Source organism: Mustela nigripes, chromosome 17 (genome assembly GCF_022355385.1).
Source record: "Mustela nigripes isolate SB6536 chromosome 17, MUSNIG.SB6536, whole genome shotgun sequence".
Taxonomy (NCBI): Eukaryota; Metazoa; Chordata; class Mammalia; order Carnivora; family Mustelidae; genus Mustela; species Mustela nigripes.
Window position 1 is genome coordinate 13,422,138 of NC_081573.1, and position 26,766 is coordinate 13,448,903.

General features: G+C 55.1%; 2 protein-coding genes across 3 annotated transcripts; both read left to right on the top strand.

Moving 5' to 3' along the window:
• Positions 1-1,498: 1,498 nt before the first annotated feature.
• On the top strand, positions 1,499-7,891 carry B9D2 (B9 domain containing 2). Its single transcript, XM_059381843.1, has 4 exons — positions 1,499-1,671; positions 2,157-2,248; positions 4,813-4,938; positions 7,293-7,891. The coding sequence occupies exons 2-4, from the start codon at positions 2,161-2,163 to the stop codon at positions 7,604-7,606; spliced, it is 528 nt and encodes a 175-aa protein (XP_059237826.1). The 5' UTR covers positions 1,499-1,671; positions 2,157-2,160; the 3' UTR covers positions 7,607-7,891.
• Positions 7,892-9,392: 1,501 nt separating this feature from the next.
• On the top strand, positions 9,393-23,677 carry TGFB1 (transforming growth factor beta 1). Of its 2 annotated transcripts, none has more exons than XM_059381840.1 (7): positions 9,393-9,756; positions 12,774-12,934; positions 14,164-14,281; positions 16,001-16,078; positions 16,218-16,368; positions 21,977-22,130; positions 22,582-23,677. In XM_059381840.1, exons 1-7 carry the CDS (start codon positions 9,402-9,404, stop codon positions 22,738-22,740), a joined length of 1,176 nt encoding a protein of 391 aa, XP_059237823.1. In that variant the 5' UTR covers positions 9,393-9,401; the 3' UTR covers positions 22,741-23,677. The 2 variants fall into 2 exon arrangements, with proteins under 2 accessions (XP_059237823.1, XP_059237824.1); XM_059381841.1 differs by having other exon boundaries at positions 16,221-16,368.
• The last annotated feature ends 3,089 nt before the right edge of the window (positions 23,678-26,766 follow it).

The window sequence follows — 26,766 nt, forward strand, 5'->3', positions numbered from 1 at the left end:
GGCACAACCTCCATATTCCTTTAAATACTGAAAGACATACATCCAAGAAAGGAAGGACAGCAGAGAGGTTAAGAACGTATGGTTTAGGGACACCTGGGTGGCCCAGTCGGTTAAGCATCTTGCCTTTAGCTCCGTCATGATCTCAGGGTCCTGGGATTGAGTTCTACAATGGGAACCTTGTTCAATGGGGAACCTGCTTCTCGCCCTGTCTGCTGCTCCCCCTACTTATGCTTGTCTCTCTTTCGCTGTCAGATAAATAAAATATTTTTAAAAAATTATACAAGGGAGTGCCTGGGTGGCTCAGTAGGTTAAGCCTCTGCCTTCAGCTCAGGTCATGGTCTCAGGGTCCTGGGGTGGAGCCCAATATCAGGCTCTCTGCTCAGCGGGGAGCCTGCTTCCACCCCCCCCCCTTGTGATCTCTATCTGTCAAATAAATAAAATCTTAAAAAAGAAAAAGAAAAAGAAAAGTATACAAGGTTTAGGGATAGAGTTAGACAAAACTATAGTTAATTTGGTTTAAAGTAAATGATTTTGCCCTAATTTCTTCATCTCAAAGAAAGCTGATAAAATTAACCACTCTGTGGGATGTCTGAGGATTAAACAAAATCATGCAAAAACGATCAGTTTACGGGGTCTGGCACAAAAAAATACTCGCTAAATGGTAGCTTACAAATAGATCTCTCAGTGAAATGTAATCCTATTGAATTATTTATATAAATACTATCCTATTTAAATGTCCCCTCTTTGTAATTTTGAACATTTTTTTCCTACTTTGCTAAAAAAATAGGAAAATGTGGAAAAAACAGACTAGCGTTTAAGTGGTTTTAGAAGGTGGGGAAGGCGCAGTGCTCAAGAAATCACAGGCAGCGCCTGAGTCAGTTGCTACTTGCACCCATTACAGAGATGCCCTGCAGGGTCACAGGACAAGTTACTGGCAGGGCCCAGCCTTCAACAACCAGATTTTCTTCAGATAAAGGGGCCTCAGTTCCTCATTTCTCATACCCCTTTCCCCACGCTCAGAATCGTACTAATAGTGAACTGGGCAGTAAGGAGAAGGAAGTTGCATTTATCATCACTTGAGGAGCCACGGGAAACTGAAAAAAGGAAGGAAAACCCCCTCCCAAACTTGACTCTCTCTGAAGGAGGAAGGGTTTTTTTCTCATGATAAGACCTCGGGATGCACGCAGTGACCATAGGGAGCTTCTCCCTTGGTCCTGGCTCAAATCTCTGATTTGTGGTCCCGGGTGGAAGAGAGTTTCAGGAGGCTCGCAGCGTGGAGGGCTCCGCGTATTTTGTGAGAAAGGCGTCCTGGAGAACAGTTGGCGCGCAAATTTCTTCAGCCACACTCAAGATGGCAGCTGCCCGACCACGCCCCAAATGGCGGAACCACGAGTCTGGCTGGGAAAGACGCTTTTCCCAAAATGGAGAGGGGAGAGAAAACGTCCATCACATATTGGCCCCGCCCCCGCCAGCCGCTAGGGCCAATTAGCGGATGGCAGGGCGGGTGCCAGAGTAGGAGAGGAGGTTGCTGTTTCCCCAGCAACAACCTGGGCGCTCGAAGGCGGGCGCAGCCTCGGAAGGGTCCGCGCCTCGGGTCTCTCGCTGCCAGGAAGATCCTGGGAGACGCGCGAGCCGAGCCTAGGAAGTCGGCGTCCGTGGAGACAGGGACAGGTCAGGCCCATGAACTGCAATCCCCGCTACCTCTTCGCCCCACCTAACCGTTAGGTGCTCTGAGGTAGGAGTAACGCATGCGCGGGTTTAGAGGCGGGGCTAAAGCCGCCCTGGACTGAAGACGCATGCGCTCGTTGCCACTCGGCGGTCGGACGCGAAGAGGCGGAGCTTTATGCTTGTGGGTGGGGCCACGGAGCCTTGGGGCGGGGTTTTCCTCCGAGCTGAGCAGAAAGAAGACGTTTTCGTGGTGGGTGGTTAGTCAACAGCTCCTCACCCAGCTCTCACCTCTCCCCACTTATTTTTCCGGGGCTCTCATGGGGAGGCGGTCAGGATCGCGTTTAAGACTGCAACCTCAGTAGTTTGACGAAACTAGCTGGGAATGCTAGTACTGCCCCTTGACTTGGTAGGCCTCACTTTCCCCATCTGTCAAGTTGGAGGTAACAGTACACTGACTTCCTAGGGCTCTGATTACATTTTTCCCTTAGGGCCATGGCTGAGGTGCACGTGATCGGGCAGATCATGGGGGCCACCGGTTTCTCGGAAAGTAGCCTCTTCTGCAAGTGGGGCGTCCACACAGGTATTCCGGGGCCTGGTTCATTTCCCCACCCATACCCCCAGACCAGAGTTTCTACCCTCCTTCTTTCACCCCCTGGCCTAGTTCCTGATCCTCATCTTCCATTGGCTCCCAGGGCCCCCAGTCATGGCCACACTCTGACAATGTGAATCGGGCATTGTTCTTCCCATCCCATCTCTCTGAGTACTCTGGCTCCTCTCTGAACACAGTCCCCAAAGATATGGGGTTAGACACCTCCCCCCACAAATATTCCCAATCCTCAAAACACTAGCCAGCCTAACCCCACTGAATTTAGTGGTGCCCAGGGTCCCTCCCCTATCTTCATTCTTTGCTTTATTGAGTTCTGACTGTGAAATGCGTTTCCATCCCAGATTTACAGAGGAGAGGCCACCCTCCTGTATTTTTAATTCTCTATGAGAATGGAGGAACCCCTTCCGATCAGTCATCCATGTTCATCCACACAGACTGGGAGGGACTGCAGAGACCCCAATTTTCATGTTTCCCCATCAGAGGCAGCATAGCAACCAGTGTAACGGGTAGGACCATAGGCCACCAGCTCTGGGCTCAAATACTAACTTTCTCACCTAGTGATTGATGGCTTTTGGACTTGACCTTTGTGTTTCCTTGTCTAAAAATGAAGCTAACAGCAACTAAGAGGCAGCAGAATGTTGAGGTTAAGAGCAGACTGCCTGTGTTCAAAACCACATTAGTTATGTGGCCTCTGGCCCTCATCTTTGCCTTGATTTCCCTGTCTGCACAATGGGAATAATAACAGTGCTTGGTTCATGGGCTTGTCTTGAGGACTAAATGAGTATCAACAGCACTGAGAAGAGGGCCTGGTGCAATGTTTGCCTGGCTTGTAGGAACTAGATGGGGTTCATTAGTGAAGCCTTGCGTGTGCTGTCCCACAGAGAGAAAACGCTCACATCTGTCATCTCTGGAGATCCTGAGTCCTTTGCGATTTCAGTGGAGGGTAGGATGGAGGCTGAGATCTCTGGGGAAGGGGGAGGGTGGTCTGATAAGAGGCAGGCTCTAGTCAAACTTAGTTTCCAATCTGGACCCTACCACTCACCTGCTCTGAGACCCTGGCCGGGTGCTGTCCCCTCTTGGAGTCTCATTTTTTCTCATCTGTAAAGTGGGAATATTTGTCTTTCAGAGGGGTACTGACAAATCTTGTACGTGAAGAGCCTGACTCAGGGCCTGGTACTTTCCTTACCTGGCCCAGGAGGGAGCAGTAACTAACATGACTGTTAGTAGTTCAGGGGCCCCTTGGTAGGGGAACAGTTATTCCAACAGAGAGCTCAGGAGCAGCCAGATCAAGGGCTTGGGCACTGTAGTCAGAGAGCACAGTTTGAGTCCAGTGCCACCGTGGGACAGTAGTCAGCCATGTTCCTGCTGTGCCCAGCGTGGGCAACTGTGCTTGGCACACAGCAGGTGTTCAGTAAATGTTAATGGAATAAATGGCCAAGTGACTTCCCTTCTCAGAGTCCGTTTCTTTATCTGTAAAATGGGGATTATATTAGCACCCACATCCTATGAGCACTTACTTGTCCAGCAAACATTTATTGAGCACCTTTTGTGTACTGAGATCAAAGTTTGAGGTCTTGGGGACTCAGCAGTGTGTAAGAGGCGTGGTCTCCTGGGGCTCCCAAGTAGAGGGACAGAAATTTTTTAAAAAGCAGGTAAGGAAATGAGCACAGGGATCACTGACAGTGGTCACTACAGGAAGAAAGGAGAGATGACATGCCAGGGACTAGCGTTCAGATAAGAGGATGAGGGAGCACCCATCTGTGAGAGGCAGCACACTTGAGCTCATCCCTGAAGGATGAGAAAAAACCAGGCACGGGCACATCCAGGAGCAGAGCTTTCTGGGCAGAGGCCAAAGCCAGTGCAAAGGCTCTGAGGAGGGGAGTAGAAATCGGGCCAGTGAGGCTCCAGGGTGGTGTGGGATGGAGAGAGTGGTGGGAGGTGAGTTGAGGACTGGGGCACAGGCCAGGCCAGGCCATGCAGGGCCTTGTAAGGATCCTGAAGGGAGTCTAAAGTGGGGAGGAGGGGGGAATAAAAATCCCAGAGGGCAGATGAAATGAATTCATGGCTAAACCAGGAGCACAGCATCTGGCTCTCTGTCACTGTTATTATCAGCCCCCGTCTATTGCTATTATTATATACCTTTCACCATGTGCTTGAGCTCTTGAAGGACACCCTCGGCCTCATCTTAGTCCTCGGACGAGGCCTAACATGGGCTGAGAAGAGCCACAAAATGCTATCCAGCACTTAACCAGCACTCCCTGTCCCAAGGGCGTTCTGTATATTGGCTCATTCAATCTTTTCACAAGAGGGATGTGTTCTTATGCACCCATTTTACAGAAGGGGAGACCAAGGCGGAGACAGGTAACTCGCCCAAGGTTGCACAGGCGGGACAAAATAGTACCAGAATCTGAACCCAGACATTTGGCTCTCGAGTCCATACTTTGTAACCCCAGATCTCCCCACTGCCAGGGAGAGCCAGGGTCCCCAGCCCCAGTGGCCTCCCCTTCCTGATGTCTGCTTCCCACCCCTCCCTGCAGGAGCGGCATGGAAGCTCCTGTCAGGTGTGAGGGAGGGCCAAACGCAGGTGGACACACCCCAAGTAGGGGACATGGCCTACTGGTCCCACCCCATCGACCTGCACTTCGCCACCAAAGGCCTCCAAGGTGGGTTCCCAGCATGAGCCCTGGAGCAAACTGAGGGGAGGGGGGCTAGCTGCTGCACCTGGGCACACCAAGCCCCATCCCTGTTCCCTAGGCCCTTTGGGTCCCTTCCCTGGCCAGACCTGGCCCTGGAGAGGCTCAGCTGGGGCCTCTGCAGGCTGGCTCTGGAGTATGTAGGACTAGGCCAGAGGCCAGGGCTGCAGGGGGAGAGGGGGGAAGGTGGGGACCAGGGAGAGAAGGGAGGTGGCTTTCAAAGAGACAAACAGGAGTCTTCAATCAGTAGGAGGCTGGGAGGGGGCTGGGAGGGAGAGAGGCAGGGCCTGCAACCCTTCTGTTTTGCAGTCTCTGCTCAGCTGCTCGCAGGGGAAATGAGTATGCGGGGGAGGAAGGGTATCAGAAAACCTTTTCTTGTGGAAAATTTAGATCACTGGAGAGGAGTGGATTCTAGGAAATAGCCCAGGTAAACATGACATGTATTTCAACAATATAAATAATATTGACTGAGTGTCTGCCCTGTGCCCCACCTGTGTTGGGTGATGAGGGGGAAATGTTGGTGATTGAGACAGCACACACACACCCCCAGCCCTGTCCTCACGTGGTTCACCATCTCCTTGGGAGAGACAGAGCTGTCCCTGGACAGGGCAGCCCAGAGTGGGCAGGTCTGGGGTGGGGGGGGTGCGGATCCTAGAGGGTAGGGAAGCCCCAGAGGAGATGCCTGACTGCCAGGGAGTTGAGGGAGAGCTTCCTGGAAGAGGGGATATTTGAGCTTTGCCATAAAGGGCTAGTAGGAGCTGATAAGTTGGAGGGGTAGAAGTGGGCAGAGAGCTGTGTGTGAAAGGCCCAAAGGGGAGATTGAGCCGGGGGCATTTGGAGGATCAGGGGTAGACAGGAGGGCCAGGGGTGAGGTGGCAGGGTACAGGAGACAGGCCATAGGGCTGAGGCCATGTCCTGAAGGCACCAGGGAGCCACAACACGTGACTCACGAGTCAGATCTCAATTTTAAAAGATTCTTCTGGCTGTCTGTGGGGGACGGACTGGAGTATGAGACAGGTAGCCTGTCCTCCAGCTCTACAGACCCCACTTCCTCTAGTGGGGGCCCCATTCTTGCCTCCTCTTTCCTCAACCCCCATTCTGCCCATCGGGAAATCCTTTGGTTTTACCTTTGAAATGTATCCTAAATCCCTCCACTTCTCTCCCTGGGCCCCCTAGTCTTCCCAGCCTCACCTCTTACCTCTCTCTTGGACAATGATAGCCACCTCTTCTCTGTGCTCCCATCCTGCCCCCAGAATGGGTCTCTCTATGAACACCCAAGTTGGGTCCCATTCCTTCTTTATGCAGAACCCTCTATGGTCCCCATCTTACTGAGGGTAAAAGCCAAAGCCTTATTGTGAATTCTTAAGGCCCTGCTCAATCTGGTGTGCCCCCGCCTCTCCTCTCCCTCTCTCAGACCGCTCCAGCCATGCTGCCCCCATCAGACAGCTCCCACCTCAGGGCCTTTGCACTGGCTATTCCTTCTCCTGGGGCGTTCTTCTCTAGATATCCATCTACTTGGCCCACTCCCTTCCCTCCTTTAGGCATTCGCCCACATGTCACCTTCTCAGTGAAGCTTCCCTTGCTCACCCCTTTCTAAAACTGCGTCCCTACCCCCACCATACACAGCTTTATTTTTCTCCAGAGCGGTGATCACCATCTGACATACCCTATAATTTGCTTATTTACTACATTCGTTGTCTAGGATGTCAGGAATTTTTGTCTGCTCTGTTCACCACTGTGTCCCCAGCTTCCAGAATAGGGCCTAGCCCAGAGAGGCACAGGAAGGAGGGTGAAATGGGGCCAGATCTCCAAGGGCTTTGCCTACCAGGTTGATGAGCTGAACCTCATGTTCTAAGGATATTGAGAAACCCAGGGAAGTGGGAGAACAATGCTTCCAACCCCCAGATGGAAGGTGAAAGAAGGCTGGTCCTGGGCCCAGAGCACACAGAGTGGGACATGGTGAAGGAAGAGGGAGGTGTCCAGGGCTAGGCCCAAAGTGCTCAGCTGGGGACTGCACTGCCCTGATTGGGGGACACAGAAGAGGAGGCTACAGAGAGGATGTCAGCTGAGGCCAGATTCAGAATGTTGAGGTTGGACTTATGCTGAGGGCACTGGGGAGCCACAAAAGGGTTTTTAGCAGGGGAAGAACACAGATTCAGAAGGATCCCTTTGGCTGCCTTGTGAATGGGCTCCCAGAGAGAAGGCTGGTGCAGACAGCCAGTGGGAAGGGGGCTGGACCTGTGGAGATCAAGGAGGTGGGGATCAGGGCCAGGGAGACCATCTACACCATCGCTCCTTTCCGCCCCACCGCCCCCATCCTGCAGGCTGGCCCCGGCTCCATCTCCAGGTGTGGTCGCAGGACAGCTTCGGCCGCTGTCAGCTTGCAGGCTATGGCTTTTGCCACGTGCCCAGCAGTCCAGGCACCCACCAGCTGGACTGCCCCACATGGCGGCCCCTGGGCAGCTGGAGGGAGCAGCTGGCGCGGGCCTTCGTGGGTGGCGGCCCTCAGCTGCTGCACGGGGACGCCATCTACAGCGGGGCTGACCGCTACCGCCTGCACACAGCGGCGGGTGGCATCGTGCGCCTGGAGCTGGGACTGCTGCTGCGCCACTTCGACCGCTACGGCGTGGAGTGCTGATGGTGCCTCCAAGGACAGGCTGGTACCCCCACCCTTGCTGACCTGCCCAGGGCCGGGATGGCCCAGTGCCCAGAAGCGCGGGCTCTGGACACTGTCGGATCTGACCCCAGCCAACAGCTGGCATGGCTTCTGTCTTGGTGAGCACCTCAGGCCCCATGGCTGCCCCTTCAGGTCCAGTTTCCCCATCTGTAAAAGGGGGGCAGTAAGCTTATGGGGTCTCAGGGTGCTGGGTGAAGAAAGGCTGTTTTGCCCATGGAAGTGCTCAATAAAGGAGAGCAGTTCTTACAGGTGTGGGTGCTTTTCTGACTTCCTTCATCGGTCAGATGTCCTGTGCTCTATCTTCCCACTGACATCCTCCTTCAGGCCTTCACCTCCTGACACACCCACTTCCCTCATCCTCTGCCCCCTCCCCACTCTGGGTGCCCCTCTCCTTGGGGCTTCTCTCTCTTGTGCCCCTCTCCCCACTGGGACCCCATCTTCTGGCTGGCCCTCTTCCTCAGCTTCCCGCTCTCTGTCCGCTGGTATCCTGCCCTCTGATCCCCCCGACCCGGTGTCCCCAACCTCTGAGTGAGCCCTCCCTGCCAGGTTTTCATTCTCTCCGTGACCCGCGTAGCCCTCAGAGCCACACGCAACCAATCTGCCCGCTTTGGTCGCCCTCCGCCGCCAGGAGGCAGCACCCCGTTCGCGGGGCGGAGCCGGGGTGCCCGCCCCCTCCCCCCGGGGCTTAAGGGACCCCCCTCGGAGCCCGCCCACGCGAGATGAGGACGGTGGCCCGGCCCCCCCATGTCCTCCCCTTGGGGGCCGCCCCCGCCCCGCGCGCTTCCTGGGTGGGGCCGGGGCGGCTTCAAAACCCCCCGCCGTTCCAGCCGGTCCCCGCCGCTGCCGCCGCCGCCGCCGCCCTTCGCGCCCCGGGCCGTCCCACCCCCTCCTCCCGCCGCGGATCCGTGAGACAGCGAGGCCCCCGGCCGGGGGCAGGGGGGACGCCCCCTCCGGGGCACCCCCCCGGCTCGGAGCCGCCCGCGGGCTGGCCTCGGCCGGGAGCGGAGAAAGGAGCCGCCGAGGAGCAGCCCGAGGCCCCAGAGTCTGAGACGAGCCGCCGCCGCCCCCGCCGCCGCCGCCGCCGCCACTGCGGGGAGGAGGGGGAGGAGGAGCGGGAGGAGGGACGAGCTGGTTGGGAGAAGAGGAAAAAAAGTTTTGAGACTTTTCCGCTGCCGCTGGGAGCCAGAGGCGCGGGGACCGATTGGCGCGGCGCTGCCCTGCCAGGAGGCAGGACTCGGGGACCCCAGACCGCCCCCACCAACGCCTCGGACGCTTGCTCCCCCCTGCCCCCTCCACGTCGTTCCCCAGGCTCCCCCATTCCGGACCAGCCCTCAGGAGCCGCCAGCCCGGACTCCCGCGAAGACTTGACCCCAGACCTAGGGCGCACCCCCCTGCACGCCGCGCCCCACCCCCAGCCTCTCTCCTGAGCCCCCGCGCATCCACGGACCCTTCTCCTCCGGGATCCGGGAGACGGGATATCTCTCAGACCTGCCTCAACTCCCCTCCTCAAGACCACCCACCTCTGGTACCAGATCTCGCCCATCTCGGTTTTTTCCTTGGGATACCGAGAAACCACCCATCAGAGCCTCCCCTCCACCTCCGCTCCGTTCTCTCTGAGGGCATCAAGCCCCCCACCCCACCCCGACCCTCCTACCTTTCTTCGGGAGACCCTCCAGCCCCTGTAGGGGCGGGGCCTTCCTTTTCCCACCCCAGCCCGGCTCACGCTCTCGGCAGTGCCGGGGGCGCTGCCTCCCCCATGCCGCCCTCCGGGCTGCGGCTGCTGCCCCTGCTGCTGCCACTGCTGTGGCTACTAGTGCTGACGCCTGGCCGACCGGCTGCGGGACTGTCCACCTGCAAGACCATCGACATGGAACTGGTGAAGCGGAAGCGCATCGAGGCCATCCGCGGCCAGATCCTGTCCAAGCTGCGACTCGCCAGCCCCCCAAGCCAGGGGGAGGTTCCGCCCGGTCCGCTGCCCGAGGCTGTGCTGGCCCTGTACAACAGTACTCGCGACCGGGTGGCCGGGGAGAGCGCCGAGCCGGAGCCCGAGCCTGAGGCGGACTACTACGCCAAGGAGGTCACCCGCGTGCTAATGGTGGAAACCACCAACAGTGAGCTCAGAGGGGCCGGGGACCCTGGAGGGGAGCCCCCAGGGGGCGCCGGAGTGCAGGGGTCACGGGGGAGGAAATTACTGGCAAAGGAAACTGGCTAGAGGAAGAGGACCCCCGGGGTTGCCGGGAACGCGGGCGGGGGGTCTCAAAGAGGATAGGACTGAGCTCTCTAGCTCCCAGGTATCCGGCCTTGAAGACGAGGAGATAGTGAGCGAAGGGGACCGCTTCTAGAAGAGATCATGGGAACATGCGGGATCGTGGAGGCAGTCCCCTAAGGGGTAGAAGCGATTGGGGGGTGGAAGGGTAGAAAGACTTCCCTCTCTACCCCGCACTAGAGTGTGGGGGCTCGTGGGGTGAGGGCTACAGGGAGGGAGCCCGCTTTGGGAGAAGCGAAGAGCCCAACATTTGAGAAAGGAGAGGCAGTGGAGAAAGCTGACCCAGAGCTCAGGGGTCACGAGGCGAGAAAATTCAAGAACAGAAAAACTAAGTGAAGCGAATCCCGAAGGTGCCGGGAAAGTGGAGTGTGGCGCCGCTTGCAGCTTGCGCGAACAGGCGGGGTTGGGGGAGGGCCCGCAGAGAGGCGGCAGGGGGCTGATGAATGCGGGGAATAAGTGGACCCGAGGTCGTGGGGTGGGGGGAGGTGAGAACGGTAGAGCAGCGGAGACCCTTCGGGGACGCCGGGGATATGCGCGAGGTGCCCCAAGTATTTGACATAGGGACGTGACAGGACAGGCTCAGCGGGGGAAGCGAACCCCCAAAACATCTAGAGTACTGGGTTTTAGAAGGGGTTTAGAGAGGGGGGAGACAAGCACGAGAAAAGGGGGACCGATAGGGAGTATAGAGAGCTATAAACAGTGCCGTCCCGGGAGCAGCGAGCCCCCCATGTCGCGGGAGGGAAGGAAGTGGGCTGAGTGAGGAGTCAAGCCCTAGTCAACCCAAGGGTGGGTGCGACTCTGCAAGATCGGGGTGAGAAAACTGACTGGGTCGGGGTAAGCGTAAGGGAGCCCCACGTGGGTGCCACGCGCGAAGGGAGGAGCCTGTCCTTTCGGAAGCGCGGGGAGGAGGACCCTGCAGAGTTGAAGGGGGAAGAGTCTGGACTCCAGAGTCCCAGTTCCTCTCGCAGAGGCTGGGGAAACCCCAGCGTCCGGCCGCCTCGCCCTCCCTTCCCTTTCCTTCCCGTGCCCGGGGGGGCGGGGATGGCGCGCGGAGCCTGGGGCGAGACGGGGCAGGTCGGGTCCCCGCCCTCGCGGCAGTGGCGCCTCTCGCCCTCTTCAGCTCGGGGCGGGGCTGCCGCTGGGTCCGCCCACCGACCCCCCTTGGGCGCCCACGCGGGGTCCGCTCGGTTTGCCCTTTCGGTCTTGGGTGGTGCACCTGTGGGTCCCCGGGCCTTGCGCGCGCCTAGTTGGCAGCTTCAGCTGGATGACGCCTCTCCCCACCCACCCCTCGGCCTCACCTTTTCCGTGGTCGCTTCGCCCCCCTTGTGGAGATTTCTTGAACACCGCACCTTCCATCCTCGTCTCCCCTCCCAGTCAGCCTCCATCTCGCCCCCAAACCCTATGTTCCTCTTCCCGTGTGTGTCTACCCCATCTCTGCCTTCCACCTCTCCCACATCCCCATGCATGGGTCTCCCCGTTTCTGTTTCCTTCCTCTTTCTCCCTCTTTCCTCCACGCCCTGCTCCTCCTGTCTCCATCTCTGCAGTCTCTCCATCTCTCTTTCTGACCAGTCCTGCCCCTCCTTTCTTCTTCCTCCCTATCTGCCCCCCCCATCCCCTTCAATGCTCCTGCACTACCCTTCCTTTGGGGTTTGCTGAGTAACCCTTGGGTCAAGATAGGGCTTCTTCCTGGAGGACAGGGGCTGGCCTAGCTAGAATAGGGAGGAGTAGAGGCAGGGGCCCATGGAAGGAGCTTCCTCTGCCCTTTCTCATCAGATCCTGTCTCCACCATTTCTGCACCCCTACTGCAGGGGCCTAAAGCATGTGCCCCAGTCCATCCAGAAGGTCACAGCCTGCCTACTCATCCTAGACTTTTCTGAGACTACAAAACACTCTTTCTAACTTTCTTCCTCCCTGCCCAAAGTCATTCCTACCTAGAATGAACTTTGTGTTATCTAACCAGCTGAGGGAGGGAGAGAAGAGAGGAAGGAATTAATAATAATAATAATAGTAATAATAATGTCAAAATAGCAGGGAGGCAGCATAGCCCAGGGTTAAGAGCGCAGTTTTTGGGACCAGACCGCTCAAATTTGAATCCCAGCTCTGTAGCTCCCTACTTCTGTCAGCCTGGGACAAATGACCTGCTTCCCAGCTCCAAAATGGTATAATAATTGTCTTTTCCTCATGGAGTGGTTGTGAGGTTTAAACATCTTAACCCTTGTGAAGGGTTGTGAATAGCACCTGGCAAATAGTGAGTGCTCTTTAACATATGCATGCCCCCCCCCCCCCCAACAAGCGGACTCTGCTGCATGCCTTAACTGTGCTGTCTCACTTACCTCACATGATAACCCTGTGGTCAGGCGTTCTGCAGATAAGGGTCTGGCTCAGAGGGTGCAATTCTCTGGCCCAAAGTTACACAGCCTTCCATGAGGAGAGCCTGGTTGGGAGTTAGGGTGTTCCATGTGGTTGCTGGTTCCTAAACAATAGCAGGGAAGTGAGGCTCCGGGAAGGAATGGGACTTGCCCAAAATCACAGAGCTTGTTCCAAATGCTCTTGATCCTAATTTGCACCTGAGGCTCCAAGTAGAGGAGGACTGAGCAAGCACAGGGGCCCCCTACTGCCACATACTGAGGGGACACTTTACCCACGATGGGTGAGAAGGGGTCAGGCCCCGTTTTACAGAGTAAGGAGACAAACCCAGAGAGGGCAAGCCATTTGCCCAAGCCCCACAGCCCAAAAGTGTCACAGTCGGGTTCCCAGCCACGGTTGTCAGCTCTGGAGAGCTCTTAGACTTGGGGTGTGCCTGCCGGCTCCTCGCCAAACCCCTGACATCCCTATCCCCCCACCTCTGCTCCTCCTGCCTAGGAATCTATGACAAAATCAAGAAAAGCCCGCACAGCATATATATGCTCTTCAACACATCGGAGCTCCGAGAAGCGGTGCCGGAGCCGGTCCTGCTTTCCCGGGCAGAGTTGCGCCTGCTGAGGCTCAAGTTAAAAGCGGAGCAGCACGTGGAGCTGTACCAGGTGCGGGGCAGTGGGGCCAGACCGCGCCTGCGCGCTGGGGCCAAGGTGGGCGTCCGGGTGGCTAGTGGCTGCCAGGTCCACAGAGACAAACTTTCGGAGAACCAAGGCACACGCCCAGTGGAATCGTAGGGCTCTTGGAAACTCGCAGATTCCTAGCATCTCTAGGGTATTAAACACCCAGAAGGCTGGGAGTTTGAAAGGTCGCAGGCTCTGGGCCGGTTCTGTCCAATAGGGTAGCCACTAGCCACACATGGCCATTTAAGTTGACTAAAATGAAATAAAAGAAAAAAATTCAATTCGTCAGGCTCACTGGCCATATTTCAAGTACTCCATAGTCACATGTGGTTAGCGGCTGCTATTTTGGATGCCACAGATAAAGAATATTTCCATCGTCAGAGAAAGTTCCCTTGAATAGCTCTGTTTTAGAAGATTTCGAGTCTCTGGGAAGATTGGGGCCCCTGGAAGGGCTGGAGTCTCCAGAAAGTTACATGATCTAGAATCCACGTCTTATGGAACATGAGGTTTAACAGTGGGCAGTAGACTCTTATAACAAAGGAATGTGGTGTATTGTCAAAACTTCTTGGAGTCTGGAGAATCCGGCTTTGTAAAGCCAGAGCCTGGAGTGTTCTGCCCCGCTGCCAGAGGATCCCCCCAGAGGGTCTGGGAGGCGTCAGCAGCATCTGGGTTTGGGGTGTGTCAGACTCCTGGGCATGTAGGAGTTCGGTGTCCTCGGACTTCTCAGGCTCATTGAGTTTGTAATTCTAGGGGTGCTCCCGAGCACTGAAGTTCTGGAATGACTTCTAACAGAAGCCCCTAGAAAGTTGCAGCCTCTCAGAAGTCAGGGCATCAGCTTTGCAGAATTGTAGCTTGCTCTGTGGACCTCAGGGTCTTCGGATGATCTTAGCGTGGTGGGTTGTACAAGTTGAAGGGGGCCTGGCATTTCACCAGTGAGAGAACTCAGGCCTGGGCTGAGGGCAGAGGCTGAGCCATCCAAGTGCCTTGCGCCCTCCCTGGCCCCAGGGTCTCCCCATTCTCCTCCCAGGTCTGCTCTGCAGGTGGTGGTTCCTGCAGGGCCCCACAGTGTGGCTGTCTGAGAGGGGACCATCTGAGGGACTCTCTGGAGGCCTGTTTGGCGGAGCAGAAGGAGTGGGGGTACAGTCAGTGCATTTGGGGGGTGCGGAGAACTATCTACTCACTGTCATCCTCCCCCCACGTTCATCATCTCCTAGAAATACAGTAACGATTCCTGGCGCTACCTCAGCAACCGGCTGCTGGCGCCCAGCGACACACCAGAATGGCTGTCCTTTGATGTCACTGGAGTCGTACGGCAGTGGCTGAGCCATGGAGGTGAGGACGGCTTCTTTGCCCCACCCCATTTTGTAATGGGAGCCATCTCATTGCCTACCAGCTGCTGCCCCATGTTAGTGCCAGAGAGCCAAGACCTGGCCTTCCTCCCAGACCCTCAAAAACCTGAGTGATTCCCCCTTAATCCATTTTCTGACCACCTGCCTAACGCTGGGGGATGCTGGGGATGCAGCAGTGACCCAAAGAGCCCCATCCTTACCCTCCCAGAGCCCTTGGTCCATTGTTGGGGTGGGAGAAGGGAAGAAAGACCTGAAAACTGGGTAGGGCTGGCCTGGGGAGCCCAGAAGAGATATCTGACTCAGCCTCGGGTCAAGGAGGGCTTCCTGGAGGAGGGGACATTGGAGCTGATATTTTTTTTTTTTAAAGATTTTATTTATTTATTTGACAGAGAGAGATGACAAGCAGGCAGAGAGGCAGGCAGAGAGAGAGGAGGAAGCAGGCTCCCTGCTGAGCAGAGAGCCTGATTTGGGGCTCGATCCCAGAACCCTGGGATCATGACCCGAGCTGAAGACAGTGGCTTAACCCACTGAGCCACCCAGGCGTCCCCGGAGCTGATATTTGAGGGATGAGTGGAATCAGCCAGGGAAAGAAGGAGGGGCAAGAGCGTTCGAGGCAGTCCCTGAGTCCAGGGAGTGCCTGACACATCTGATCTGTCTGTAAGAGGACTGGTCAGAGGACTGTGTCGGTCCTGCCCATTGGAGTCCATGGTGCCCACGTCCCTTTTCCTAATCTCCCTCTTGATGCTGGGGACACAGTGGCAACTAAGACCACTTCTCGATCCTGCCCTCGAGGGGCCCACAGTCATTGCCAGACATCTAGAAAGCCTTGCCAAAGCCGGAGAAGGCAGTGATAACTGGAAGGAGTAGTGTGGGGGCCGGGAGGTGCTCAGGCACCTGGACCCATCTGAGGGCTCTGGGAGGGCTTCCTGGGGGAAAGTGATAGTGTTGAGACTTGTGGGATAAGTGGTGGTTCGGCCAGGTGTTGAAAGATGGGGGTTCAAGAGCAGGTGGGAGCTGGGAGTAATGTCCTGTGCAGCTGGACAAAGGCCAGCCTCAGTCACTGCCGAATCTAGAACACCCAGCGTGGGGCCGAGCACCCAGGAGGAGCTTAGAAAATCACCCATTCATTCAAGAAAACTTTTTCCCACAGCAGTCCTGTGGGTTTGCCTTTCAGCCCTACATTTTCCCACTTGGGGCAAGTCCTCTCCCCTCCGTGGGGCTCAGCCTCCATGTCTGCAAAATGGGGAGCTTTGGTGAGGGTTGAAGGATATAATGCTCCCATGCTCACAGAGTGTTTAGAACAGGGCCCCTCAGTAGATGTTTTTATGACTGTGGGCTAGGCCCAGCGGGGAAGGAGAAAACAGGCATCCCTGCCCCTTGTATCCTGCTTTCCACTGAGGGAACAATGGGGGAGATAAACAGCCAAACACAAATGTCAGGGAGGGTAAGCACTATGGAGAAAATAAAGTGATGTCACTGTAGGGGAGGGGCCTGTGTCCTGGAGAGCCTCTTGGAGGAGGTGACCACTGAGCTGAGGCCTGAAAGAGGAGGAGGAGGAAGCAAGAGGATGCAGGGAGAGGGTAGACGGGGAAGAGGAAGGCAGGCAGGAGCCCCCACCCTCATCAACCAGCGTTGCTCCAGCCCCCTGCAGCTTCAGGGTGAGCCATACCTCACACTGCCTTCCCTCTCTCCACTCCCACAGAGGAAGTAGAGGGCTTTCGCCTCAGTGCCCACTGTTCCTGTGACAGCAAAGATAACACACTCCAAGTGGACATCAACGGTGAGGCCCATCTCCCTGGCCCGGAGTGTGTGTGTGCGTGCATACGTGCGTGCGTCTCCTCCCCCGCCCCCTGCTGCGGTTCATCCATCTGAGAGTGTGTGTTTCTGCTTCCCCCAACCCCCACCCCTCCAAACCAAAGCAGGGCTCAGTTCCAGCCGCCGAGGTGACCTGGCCACCATTCATGGCATGAACCGGCCCTTCCTACTCCTCATGGCCACACCACTGGAGAGGGCCCAACACCTACACACCTCCCGGCACCGCAGGGCCCTGGACACCAACTACTGCTTCAGGTGACCTTTCTGCCTACCCATTGCAATTGGTTGATCTACCTCTTCAAATTGTTTTAGAAATCCACAGAATCATCTCTCTAGGAGCCAGGGGCTCCTAGGCTGGGGGACATGATGGTTGGCTACTGACCAGGTGCTCTCTGTTGGGCACTTGGCTACGTGTGGCCTGGCCTCTCCTCCCACCTGGGAGGCTCAAAAGACAAGCAAGCACTGGTAGTGCTCGAATGCTGGGATGGGTGCCCTGGGACCCCTAGAATGTTGAGGTCACTTTGTCTTCTTGATGGTGTGCTGGAATCAGGCTGTTGAAATGAGGGACACGAGCGTGTGGGAATTCAGTGGTGGCAGGTTGCGGATCTAGAAGGTTGAGTCTAGGACACTAGGATTCCGTGTGAATGACATCTGAGAACGCTGGGCTCCAGGAATGTTGGGTTCCTAGAATTTGGGAATTCAGAATTGGAGGAAGGTGCATATTGGATTCCTTATGCCATGGCAGACTGGAGTCCTTGAATATTGGGATCACGATGGGGGAAGCCTGTGTTAAAATACCAGCATCCACAGATGTTGGGGTTGGAGAAAGCCAGAGTGGATCCTAGAGTGTTGTGGCTCAGTGTTGGCATGGTAGAATCTGGCAAGGCTGGGATCTTAGGAAGTGGCAGCTTGGACCTCTTGAGTGATGGGCTCCGGATTGTGGGATGCTTTGATGCTATATCGAAATGGTGGAACCCATGAATGGCAGGACCCCAGAAAGCAGGAATGTAGCAATCCCAGCAAGTTGGAAATGCCAGTGGAGTGTGAGAACCTTGAGATGCTCAAGTACTACAGTCTAAGAAAGTCAAAAAGTTGAATTCCTTAGAATGTGGACATTCAGAGTTGGATGTTGCAGAGTTAGAATGATAACCTGACCTTGTCCCTCCCCTGCTTAATATTCTGATGGTACATCTGCTCTTTCTTTTTACGTCGTTTCCCTGCTGGAGAGTCAACCCAGGAACCCTGTGAATGAATGCACGAATTGAGTGCTACTAACATTAATAATCTTATGAAGGGAGGCAGCCAGCCATGTGAGGCTCTGTAGGGAGGGACACAGTGTCACCTAGGAAGCTGGGCAAAAAAACTGAATGTGTAACTGATCGAGATGGTGGATCCAACTGCCAATTTTCCAGAAACCCAGGGATAGGAAAACAGTTTAAACCATACCATGCGCTTGCAAATCAGCCACAGTTAGAAGGTGGGAAACCTGACCCGCTTTCTTCAGCAAACACAAGGCAGAGCAGGGGGAAGGAGAGAGATGATTCTGTAGATTTCTAAAAGAATTTGAAGAGGTAGATCAACCAATTGCAATGGGTAGAACTTATTTGGATCCTAATGCAGAGGAGTAAAAACAAAAGACATTTGTGAGACAGTCAGGGAAGTATGAACTCTGACTACACACTTGATATGAGGGAATCATCGTGAATCTTTCTTATGTGGTATTGTGGTGATGTTTTAAAATAGTCCTGAGTTTCTTGGAGATATGTGTGGAGACTTCTGTGGAAGAGATGTCATGGTGGATGGCATGGGCTATGAAATCATCCAGTGGGGGAGAGGAAGTGAGAGGGGGCAGAGATGCAGTGAACTTGGCCATGATGTGGGATTGCGGAAGCTAGCCTCCCTGAATGCTTCCCCAGCATCCAAGGTCGATGTGAGGCCCTTTGGCCTGTCCTGGGGCCCCAAGTGGGTTTCTTTTACTTCTCAGGCCCTGACTGGACGGCAGAGGGAATCTGCAGGAGGTTAGCAAGAGGGGCACCTGGCTGGCCCAGTCAGTAGAGCATGTGACTCTTGATCTCCGGGTTGTGGGTTCAAACCCACACTGAGCATAGATTGCACTTAAAAGCTTTCTGTGTTCAGTGAGAGTTCAACTCTTACTGAACACATGGGTTACATAGTGCCTGAATCATCTGCAGGCTTGTTAAATATGGCCTGCTGTTCCCCACCCCAAGCCAACCCTGTTTCAGACTCAGTAGGTTGGTTGGGGGGGGGGGATTTGCATTTTGCACAAGTTCACAGATGCTCCATCTGCTGCTGTGGGGACCGCATGTGGAGAACGTCCCAGGTGGGTGTTAAGAGTCACAGACTATTCAAATCTTAGGACCTCAGAACCTTTGGTCAGAGTTGAACCAGAAGTGAAAAATTATTCTGGACAGGGGTTCTTTCCCTTTTGTGAGTTTAGGACCCCCTCGAAAAGTGGAAAGCCAGGCAGTCTGCCCAGAAATAAGTCTATAAATGCACACACATGTGCCCGTGGTTTCAGGAGCTCAGGCCTCTCGCTGAACCCACACAAGGACTTCATGATGCCTCCTTGGCCCTTAACAACACCTTATTTGCTCCAACATCCCCTGGGTCTTTGGACAGATGGGGAAACTGAGGCCCCACCAGACTGGGGAGGAACTGGGCTGAACTCATAGGGATTTCAGATTCCTGGCTCCCTTCTCAGGGTTCTGTGGCTTTTGGAGAGGATTTGTCTTGCCTCAGCGAAATGCTGTATCATCTCCTCTTCCTGCTCTGTCTGAGCTGACATGGCCGTGCTCAGGCTCCTGGGTGGTGCAGAGCTGGCTGGGAAGCAGGCCCCAAGCTCCATCACTTACCCGCTGTGCTTCAGTTTCTTCACCCTTCCAATGGGAATAGTAATAAGGCCTGCTTCCCAGTGTTTTGAGATGAACTCGTTCCCTGTTGATTAATTTCTTTTTTTTTTTTTTTTGGTAAAGATTTTATTTATTTATTTGACAGACAGAGATCACAAGTAGGCAGAGAGGCAAGCAGAGAGAGACAAGGGAAGCAGGCTTCCTGCTGAGCAGAGAGCCCGGTGTGGGGCTCCATCCCAGGACCCTGGGATCATGACCTGAGCCGAAGGCAGAGGCTTTAACCCACTGAGCCACCCAGGCATCCCTGTTGATTAATTTCTGACTAGGTAAATACCTGCATGTGGACCAAACCCAGATAGAATACTCCGAGACCCTCCAGCTCTGACCCCCGTCCCTCTCTGAGGACGAGGCAGCTGGCTTTATTGTCTTTGTGTCTCCTTCTAGAGACAGCCTTTGAAACACTTACACATAACCCTATATTTTTTTAAACAGATTTTACTTATCTATTTGGCAGAGAGAGAGGGAGAGAGAGAGAGAGCACAAGCAGGGGGAGTGGCAGACAGAGGGACAGGGAGAAGCAGGCTCAATCCCAGGACTCTGGGAACATGACCCGAACCGAAGGCAGATGCTTAACCATCTGAGCCATCCAGCCATCCTTCCATATATTTTTTATTTTGCCCAAATTGTAGAATCCTCTGGCGGGGGGGATGTGGAGAGAATGCTGGAGACTTCTTCCTCCCTCCCTCTCTCTCCTCCTGTCTTTTCCTTCCTTCCTTCTTCCCTCCCTTCCTTATTCGAAAAGTAAAACTCACCCACTGTCAAGAATTTGGAAAATTAAAAAAAAAAATTTGGAAAATACAGAAAGGTTTCACCCATCAATCACCACATATAAAAAAGTCAATATTTGAATATAGTTCCTTCCAGTCCTTTCACACAAAAACAGAATTTGGATCATACCGTCCTTGTAGCTTTGCCTAGTGTTTCTTTCATAGGTTATGAACCTGGAATATAAAGCGTTCTCGGCTGCAGATGAATCAAGCATTTTAGCCAAGGTCCTTGCCCAGCTCAGACATGGCCCCAGAAGCCAGCACATAAAATGTCCCAGTTCCTTCCAGATAAGCAGGAGCCTGGGCCCCCAGCTAGGAAGGGTTGGCTTTTGCTTTCTGAGCCTGGGACAGAGATTATGAACCCAGAGCTGTACAGTATTATACATCACTACTCTCCAATGTGCTTTTTAAAAACCTAACATACACATACATATAAACATATATTTATTTTAATCTCTAGACCCAGTGGGGGCTTGAACTCACAACCCCAAGATCATGAGTTGTATGCTCTCCTGACTGAACCAGCCAGGCACCCCATGTGGCAATAAGTTTTAAGAAGGAAAATAAATCAGAGGAAGAGGAGAGGGAAAAAAAAAAAAACAAAAAACTAGATATTGGAGACTATTCTTCCTATTCTGGTTAAAATTTTCTTCTATTATGGAAAATTTGAAATGTGGACAAAAGCAACAAAGATATAGTATAAAGAAGCCCCATGAATTCTCACCCAGCTTCAACAAGTATTAAGATTTCTCCCACTTGGCACACCTTGGCTGCTCAGCCAGGACAGCGTGCGACTCTTGATCTCGGGGTTATGAGTTTGGGCCCCACGTTGGGTGGAGATTACTTAAAAATAAAATCTGTTTTTAAAAAATTTGCCCCACTTCAAATATAGACATTGCCATATTTTCCTGCATAACTGAAATGTAATTATTATTTTTTTATTTTTTTTTTATTTTTTTTTTAAAGATTTTATTTATTTATTTGACAGAGAGAAATCACAAGTAGGCAGAGAGGCAGGCAGAGAGAGAGAGAGGAGGAAGCAGGCTCCCTGCTGAGCAGAGAGCCCGATGCGGGACTCGATCCCAGGACCTTGAGATCATGACCCGAGCCGAAGGCAGCGGCTTAACCACTGAGCCACCCAGGCGCCCTGAAATGTAATTATTATTACACTGAGTGGAATTCGTGATCATTTGGATAGGTGTTTTGGGTATCAATTGAGCACTTGCTGCATGTCAGCCAGTGTCCTAGGAGGTAAGGCCCCTGCCTGAAGGACATCTGAGCATACATTTATTTATTTATTTATTTATTTATTTTTTTAAAGATTTTATTTATTTATTTGACAGATCATAAGTAGGCAGAGAGGCAGGCAGAGAGAGGAAGGGAAGCAGGCTCCCCGCCGAGCAGAGAGCCCGATGCAGGGCTCGATCCCAGGACCCTGGGACCATGACCCGAGCCGAAAGCAGAGGCTTTAACCCACGGAGCCACCCAGGTGCCCCTGAGCATACATTTAAATGAAGTGAAGGACCGAGCCAGAGTGGGTATCTGTGAGAATAGCAAGTCAGGAAGAGGGAAGACCAAGTGCAAAAGTCCTGGGACAGGAGTGTGTTTGAGGAACAGGGAGGATGCTAGTGTGGCTGGAGTCAGGGATAGTGGGGAGGAAGTTGCAATCAGCTGGCCAGGCAGCATCTTGGGGTTCCTGGTGAGGAGTTGGGCATTTGCCCCTAGTGATGTTTGAGCCATGTTCGGAGTCGAGGAGCAACACGACAATCTCTAGCATGTGGCCCCAGAAGGCAGAGATTTTTGTCTGTGTCATTCATACTGAGTCCCTAGTACATCCCAGCCAAGCACAGGGTAGAGGCTAAACAAACATGTGGTGCACACATAGAACTTAGTGCATGTGGATGGTCATTTGGCTTCTTGCATGAGATAAGGTTTACTGTGATGTCCTTAGCACAGGGCTTGACTAGCTGGAGTGCTTTATCGGTGTTAGTGCCTATGGTTGCTATCACAGCTATTGCTTTTACTGTCACAGGCGATGCAAGGGACACTGAGATGGGGACTGTGCTGGGGGCCACCAGGGTGTCCCCCGCCCTCCACCCTGCAACCTGCCCCCCTTGGCCCTTGCAGCCGCTGCCCCTGACCCCGCCTCCTCCCTCCCACCTGCAGCTCCACGGAGAAGAACTGCTGCGTGCGGCAGCTCTATATTGACTTCCGTAAGGATCTGGGCTGGAAGTGGATCCACGAGCCCAAGGGTTACCACGCCAATTTCTGCCTGGGGCCCTGCCCCTACATTTGGAGCCTGGACACGCAGTACAGCAAGGTGCGTCTGGCGGGGGTGGGGGGTGGGGGTGGGGACGACGGGGGATGGGCTGGGGGAAAAGGGACCAAGGGAGTGGAGGGAGATGAACAGGTAAAATCAGAGAGGAATGGGCCAGCTGAGAAGTAGAGACAGGGGGAGATCAGAGGGGGCGGTGCAGAAATGGGAGAAGACTGGGTCAGAGCTGGTAGAGAGACTGGGCACAGGGGGAGACCCAGGGAGACATAGGGACTGGGCAGCACGGGAGGAGGGGAGAGTCAGTATGCGGAGAAAAAGGCCAGAGTCCACAGACCGCCACCGAGATGGAGAATGAAGACAAGGCAAGAGACTGATACTGAGAATACAACAGACCGAGATGTGAGAGAGGGAGGCGGGAGAGGTGGGCGAGGGTGGGGGCACCCTGCCCACACCCCCCACCCCCGACCCTGACCCCGACCCCCCCAACCGCCCGCAGGTCCTGGCCCTGTACAACCAGCACAATCCTGGCGCATCGGCGGCGCCGTGCTGCGTCCCACAAGCCCTGGAGCCCCTACCCATCGTGTACTACGTGGGCCGCAAGCCCAAGGTGGAGCAGCTGTCCAACATGATTGTGCGCTCCTGCAAGTGCAGCTGAGGCCCCGCCCCGAACGACAGGCCCCGCCCGCCCGGCAGGCCCGGCCCCGCCCCTGCCCGCTGCGCCGGGCTGTATTTAAGGACACCATTCCCTAGGCCCCCCTGGGAGCCATTAAAGGTGGAGAGAGGACTGGGGTCTCTGTGCGTGTCGTTGAGTCCCTGACTGGGGTCTCCCTCCCAACACTGCCAACGTTCCCGGATTCCCACCGCATCTGCCCCCTCTTTCGCTCTCTCCACCATTCATTTCCTCCCACAAACACCTGCGGAGACCTCCTTTAGTTCCAAGTACTCCCCGCAAGACTAGATTTATTTATTGAGCACTTTGTGCCCTGTTCCAAATGCCTTATATTGACTAACTCATGTACTCACCGTAACAAAACTCTGAGATACAGTGTCATCTGAGATGACACTTACTTTAAAGTTGAGGAAGCCAGAGCCCAGAGAGGTTAAGGGAATAGTTCCTGCCCACCAGGAGCCTACTTTCTGGGGAGGAGACAGATGTGGGAAGTGACGCTAAGAAAGGAAAGCAGGATAGAGTGAGAGATGGTTTAGGGGAAGAGGGAAGGCTCCTTGGAAGAGGCAGCATCTGGGACTTGAAGGAAGTTAAGAAGGCAGTCTGGGGGAGCCCTGGGGAAGAGTGTTCCCGGTAGGAAGACCTAGGCATAGCCTAGCTATGAGGATGAAGTTGGAGTGAGTGACACAGAAAAGGCCAATGTGGTTGGAAGGGAGGGACAGGGGAAGGGGACTGGGAGCTGACTCAGTTGATTAAGGCTCATGGGCCAGAGAGTAATGGTACTTCCCCTGCCAGGTATGGCTGTAGGAGCTCGCCGCATTCTCCCCGCAGCCCAGCAGAGCAGGGGTTGGCAAATTACCACCCGCAGGCCAAATCTGGCCTGCTGCCTGTGTCTGTAAAATAAAGTTTTATTGGAGCACAGCCACCATGCTCATTCCTTTGTGGTCACCTGGGGCTGTTTCGGTGCTACAAGGGCATGGCTGAGTAGAAACTGTAATGCAGAGTCACAAATAGTTACTATCTAGCCCTTTATAGAAACAGTTGGCCAGCTCCTGCTATAGAGATCCTTTGTACCCCCCCCCCCCCCTTTACGGATGGGAAGACTGAGGCACAATTAAGGTCACACAGCTAGCACATGACAGAGCTGGGATTCGAGTCCAATCAGCTAGAGTTGAGGATCTAGGCACATAACCTCGGCACGGGCACTGCTTCCGGGTCCACATAGGGCCTGTGGGAATCTGTGGGAACTTGTACTCTTAGGGTGATGGGAGCCCTGTCAGGGTTTGGAGCAGAAGAGGAGTGTGAGTCGACTTCATTGCTCAGAGGGTCCCTCTGGCTGATGGTTGAGTACACTGAAAGAGGGTGAGGGGAGAGCCATAGGGAGACCATTTGTCCAAGTGAGCAATGCTAGGGGCTTGAGCCAGGGTAGCTCCCTGTTGGCTGCCCTCTTTCTTCCCATCTGCTCTGGTCTTTCCCATGAACTCTCCCCTGCTTCCTCCTTCTCGGCCCCTCCTGTTTCTCCTCTTTGTCCCAGGTTTTGGTGCCCCCTACCCCTCTATGCTCTCTTGCCCTTCCCAGGGCTGGGCCCTGACCTCCTGGCCCAGGGATGGCCCTAGGTGGGGTCACTGTGTAAGGACATGCTGCCATTTTCACCAGCCTCCTGTGTGCAGACTCGCAGGCACACGGTGACACAGACCGTTGTCCCTGCAGCCCCATGAAAACGCGGCACAGCTACACACAGCTATGCACATGTTCACACTCATGACAGAGGTTCAAATATGGACCACGTTGCACAGTCTTGCAGACATGTTCACCTTTCAGAGCCACAGTGGCTACACAGAAACTTGCGACACTAGTCATAGTCCACACATGCCACCGCATTACCTATACACAGCCTGGCCTCAGAACTTCTACCAGATGTGGCAGAACATAGTCACACGAACACGGCTACTGCAAACCAGGTACAGATTTCAAGAGAGTGCTCCGCACAGACATACACCTCCCAGGCTCAGAGCCCCATCAGGAAGTAACACAGAGACTCCTGCCGGGACCCACCAACAGTCACACAAACAGCCTCCGTGAGGACATGCTCACAAACAGGCATAGTGCACTCACACACAACTGGACATGTCCCAGTTCCACCCAGACACACGCCACACATGGAGACACACGTCACGATCGCGCAGACTGTGGGCCGGTCGTGCCCACTCAGTCTGACATCTTGTGGCCCCACACGCTGAGGCCTGGGGAGTCCCACGAGGCCCCACAGACAGCAGCTGGCCCCGTCATACCCAGACACGCTGTCACACCCCGGGTCCCAGACAGAGCCATCCCACACACCCAGACACACCCCCAGGGTCGGGGCCCTCACACGCCCAGCCCGTGCCTTGGCCTGAGGACAAGTCCTGGCCCGCACACCCGGGTTGCACACCCCGCGGTCGCCCTTGCCACGCCCTCGTGACACACCCCGCCCACCTGCCCGCCTGGCTGAGTTGGCGCTGAGGCCGCCCAGGAAGGGAAACTTGCGGGCTCAGCACCTTCCTCTACTGCCTGCAGGCGGCCCCTGCCCTACTACCCAGCACCCCCAGCCCCACAGGGTGGGGCCAGTCCGGGGGGTGGGGGGGAGGCAGTCCTGGCCCTGGCCAAGCAACCAGCGCTGAGGCAGGACCCTGGGGTTCAGGGAGACCCGCTCCCCTCCCCCACTCCTGCGGGCTGCCCCGGGAGGGGAGGGAAGTCGTGGGGGGAGCCTGGGTTCCGGCTGGAGCCCCAGCTTCCCGTCCAGCCCCCATGGGGCAGGAAGCAGGGCTGGGGAGGCCAGCTCAGGCCTTCCTGCCCCCTCCCCCAGAGAGGCCTGGGAGCTGGGTCAGCTGGAAGGAGTGGGAAGAGCAAGGGAGGGGGAGGGGGGATGAGAGAGAAAGGTCCTTCTGCCCTCAACCTCATTATAGGTGTCTTTTGTGTTTATGTAAAGTTGAACAGGTTCAGGACACGTGTGTGTGTGTGTGTGTGTGTGTGTGTGTGTGTGTGTGTGTAGGTTTTGTGCAGTGAATTTTGTGTGTCCAGCATGAAAGGTTTCTAACACACCAGCGGGTGGCCGCCGGCTATGCTGAGTATGGACAGGTTCTGTCCAAGTGTGTGCCCCTGGCATGTGTCCCCATGGTGTGTCTGTGTCTGACCAGAAGCTGCTGTGCTCTCTGGGCTCTGCGACATGAGTCTGTGTGTAGGAGTTGTAACCCTGGGACGCATGGTGTGTCTAATTATTTTCTCAGCCTCTTTGCTACTGTTCTCTGTGTAAATTGGTGCCTTCTTCGGTAAAGCGTGACTCGAAGCGTGGATGTTTTCTGTGCATGTCTGTGAGGGAGGTGTGTTTCTGGGAGCTGTTGTGCTCGGTTTGCTAGCTGAGCTGTGTTTTCAGTGCGTGGCAGGGGGCAGTTCCTGGGGTTTCTGTGTCTGTGGGCGACTTGTTTCTGGGGAAGGCTTGTGAGTGGTGTATGCCTCGCTGGTATTCTGAGCACGTTGTGCCTGTGGGGTGTGTCTGAAACACGTTTGCTGTCATCCTCCTCGTGTGTTTGTGTGTGTGTCCATTCAGAGACTGGTGTCCTCAGTTCTAGGAGCAGATGGTGTTTGCATTTTCGTCTCCCCACATGTGGGTTGGTGACTTCGGTGTGAGCTGTTGTGTGGGTCTCTCTTTTTGGCATCATGAGATCTTTGAGGTGTTTTGAGTTTTCAGCCGGGTGGCAGTGTGTCCTGCAGGTCTGCATTTTGTGCTAGTGTTTCCAGGGCAGGAGGGGCATGGTGTGTCCCCAGGGAAACCACCGGCATCCCAAGCGACACGCCCAGTGGCCTCTGTGCTGAGTGGAGGCTGCGTCTGCGGTGTGTCCCCTTGCCGGCTGGTGCCACGCTGGCTCGGGGCTGGCTGTGGCAGGCGGGCAGGGCAGGGGCTGTGGTGGGCACTGGACCTGCGCCCGGACCTCAGTATAAATATCCCAGCTGCCGGCGGCTGTGTTTACTCGGCCC

Excerpts from the sequence above, each read along its gene's own strand:
- B9D2 (XM_059381843.1), top strand. The coding sequence starts at position 2,161 with ATGGCTGAGGTGCACGTGATCGGGCAGATCATGGGGGCCACCGGTTTC. Across the intron at positions 2,249-4,812 it reads CAAGTGGGGCGTCCACACAG|GAGCGGCATGGAAGCTCCTG; the intron begins GTATTCCGGGGC and ends CCCTCCCTGCAG. Across the intron at positions 4,939-7,292 it reads CGCCACCAAAGGCCTCCAAG|GCTGGCCCCGGCTCCATCTC; the intron begins GTGGGTTCCCAG and ends CCCATCCTGCAG.
- TGFB1 (XM_059381840.1), top strand. The coding sequence starts at position 9,402 with ATGCCGCCCTCCGGGCTGCGGCTGCTGCCCCTGCTGCTGCCACTGCTG. Across the intron at positions 14,282-16,000 it reads GCAGTGGCTGAGCCATGGAG|AGGAAGTAGAGGGCTTTCGC; the intron begins GTGAGGACGGCT and ends CCACTCCCACAG. Across the intron at positions 16,369-21,976 it reads GACACCAACTACTGCTTCAG|CTCCACGGAGAAGAACTGCT; the intron begins GTGACCTTTCTG and ends TCCCACCTGCAG.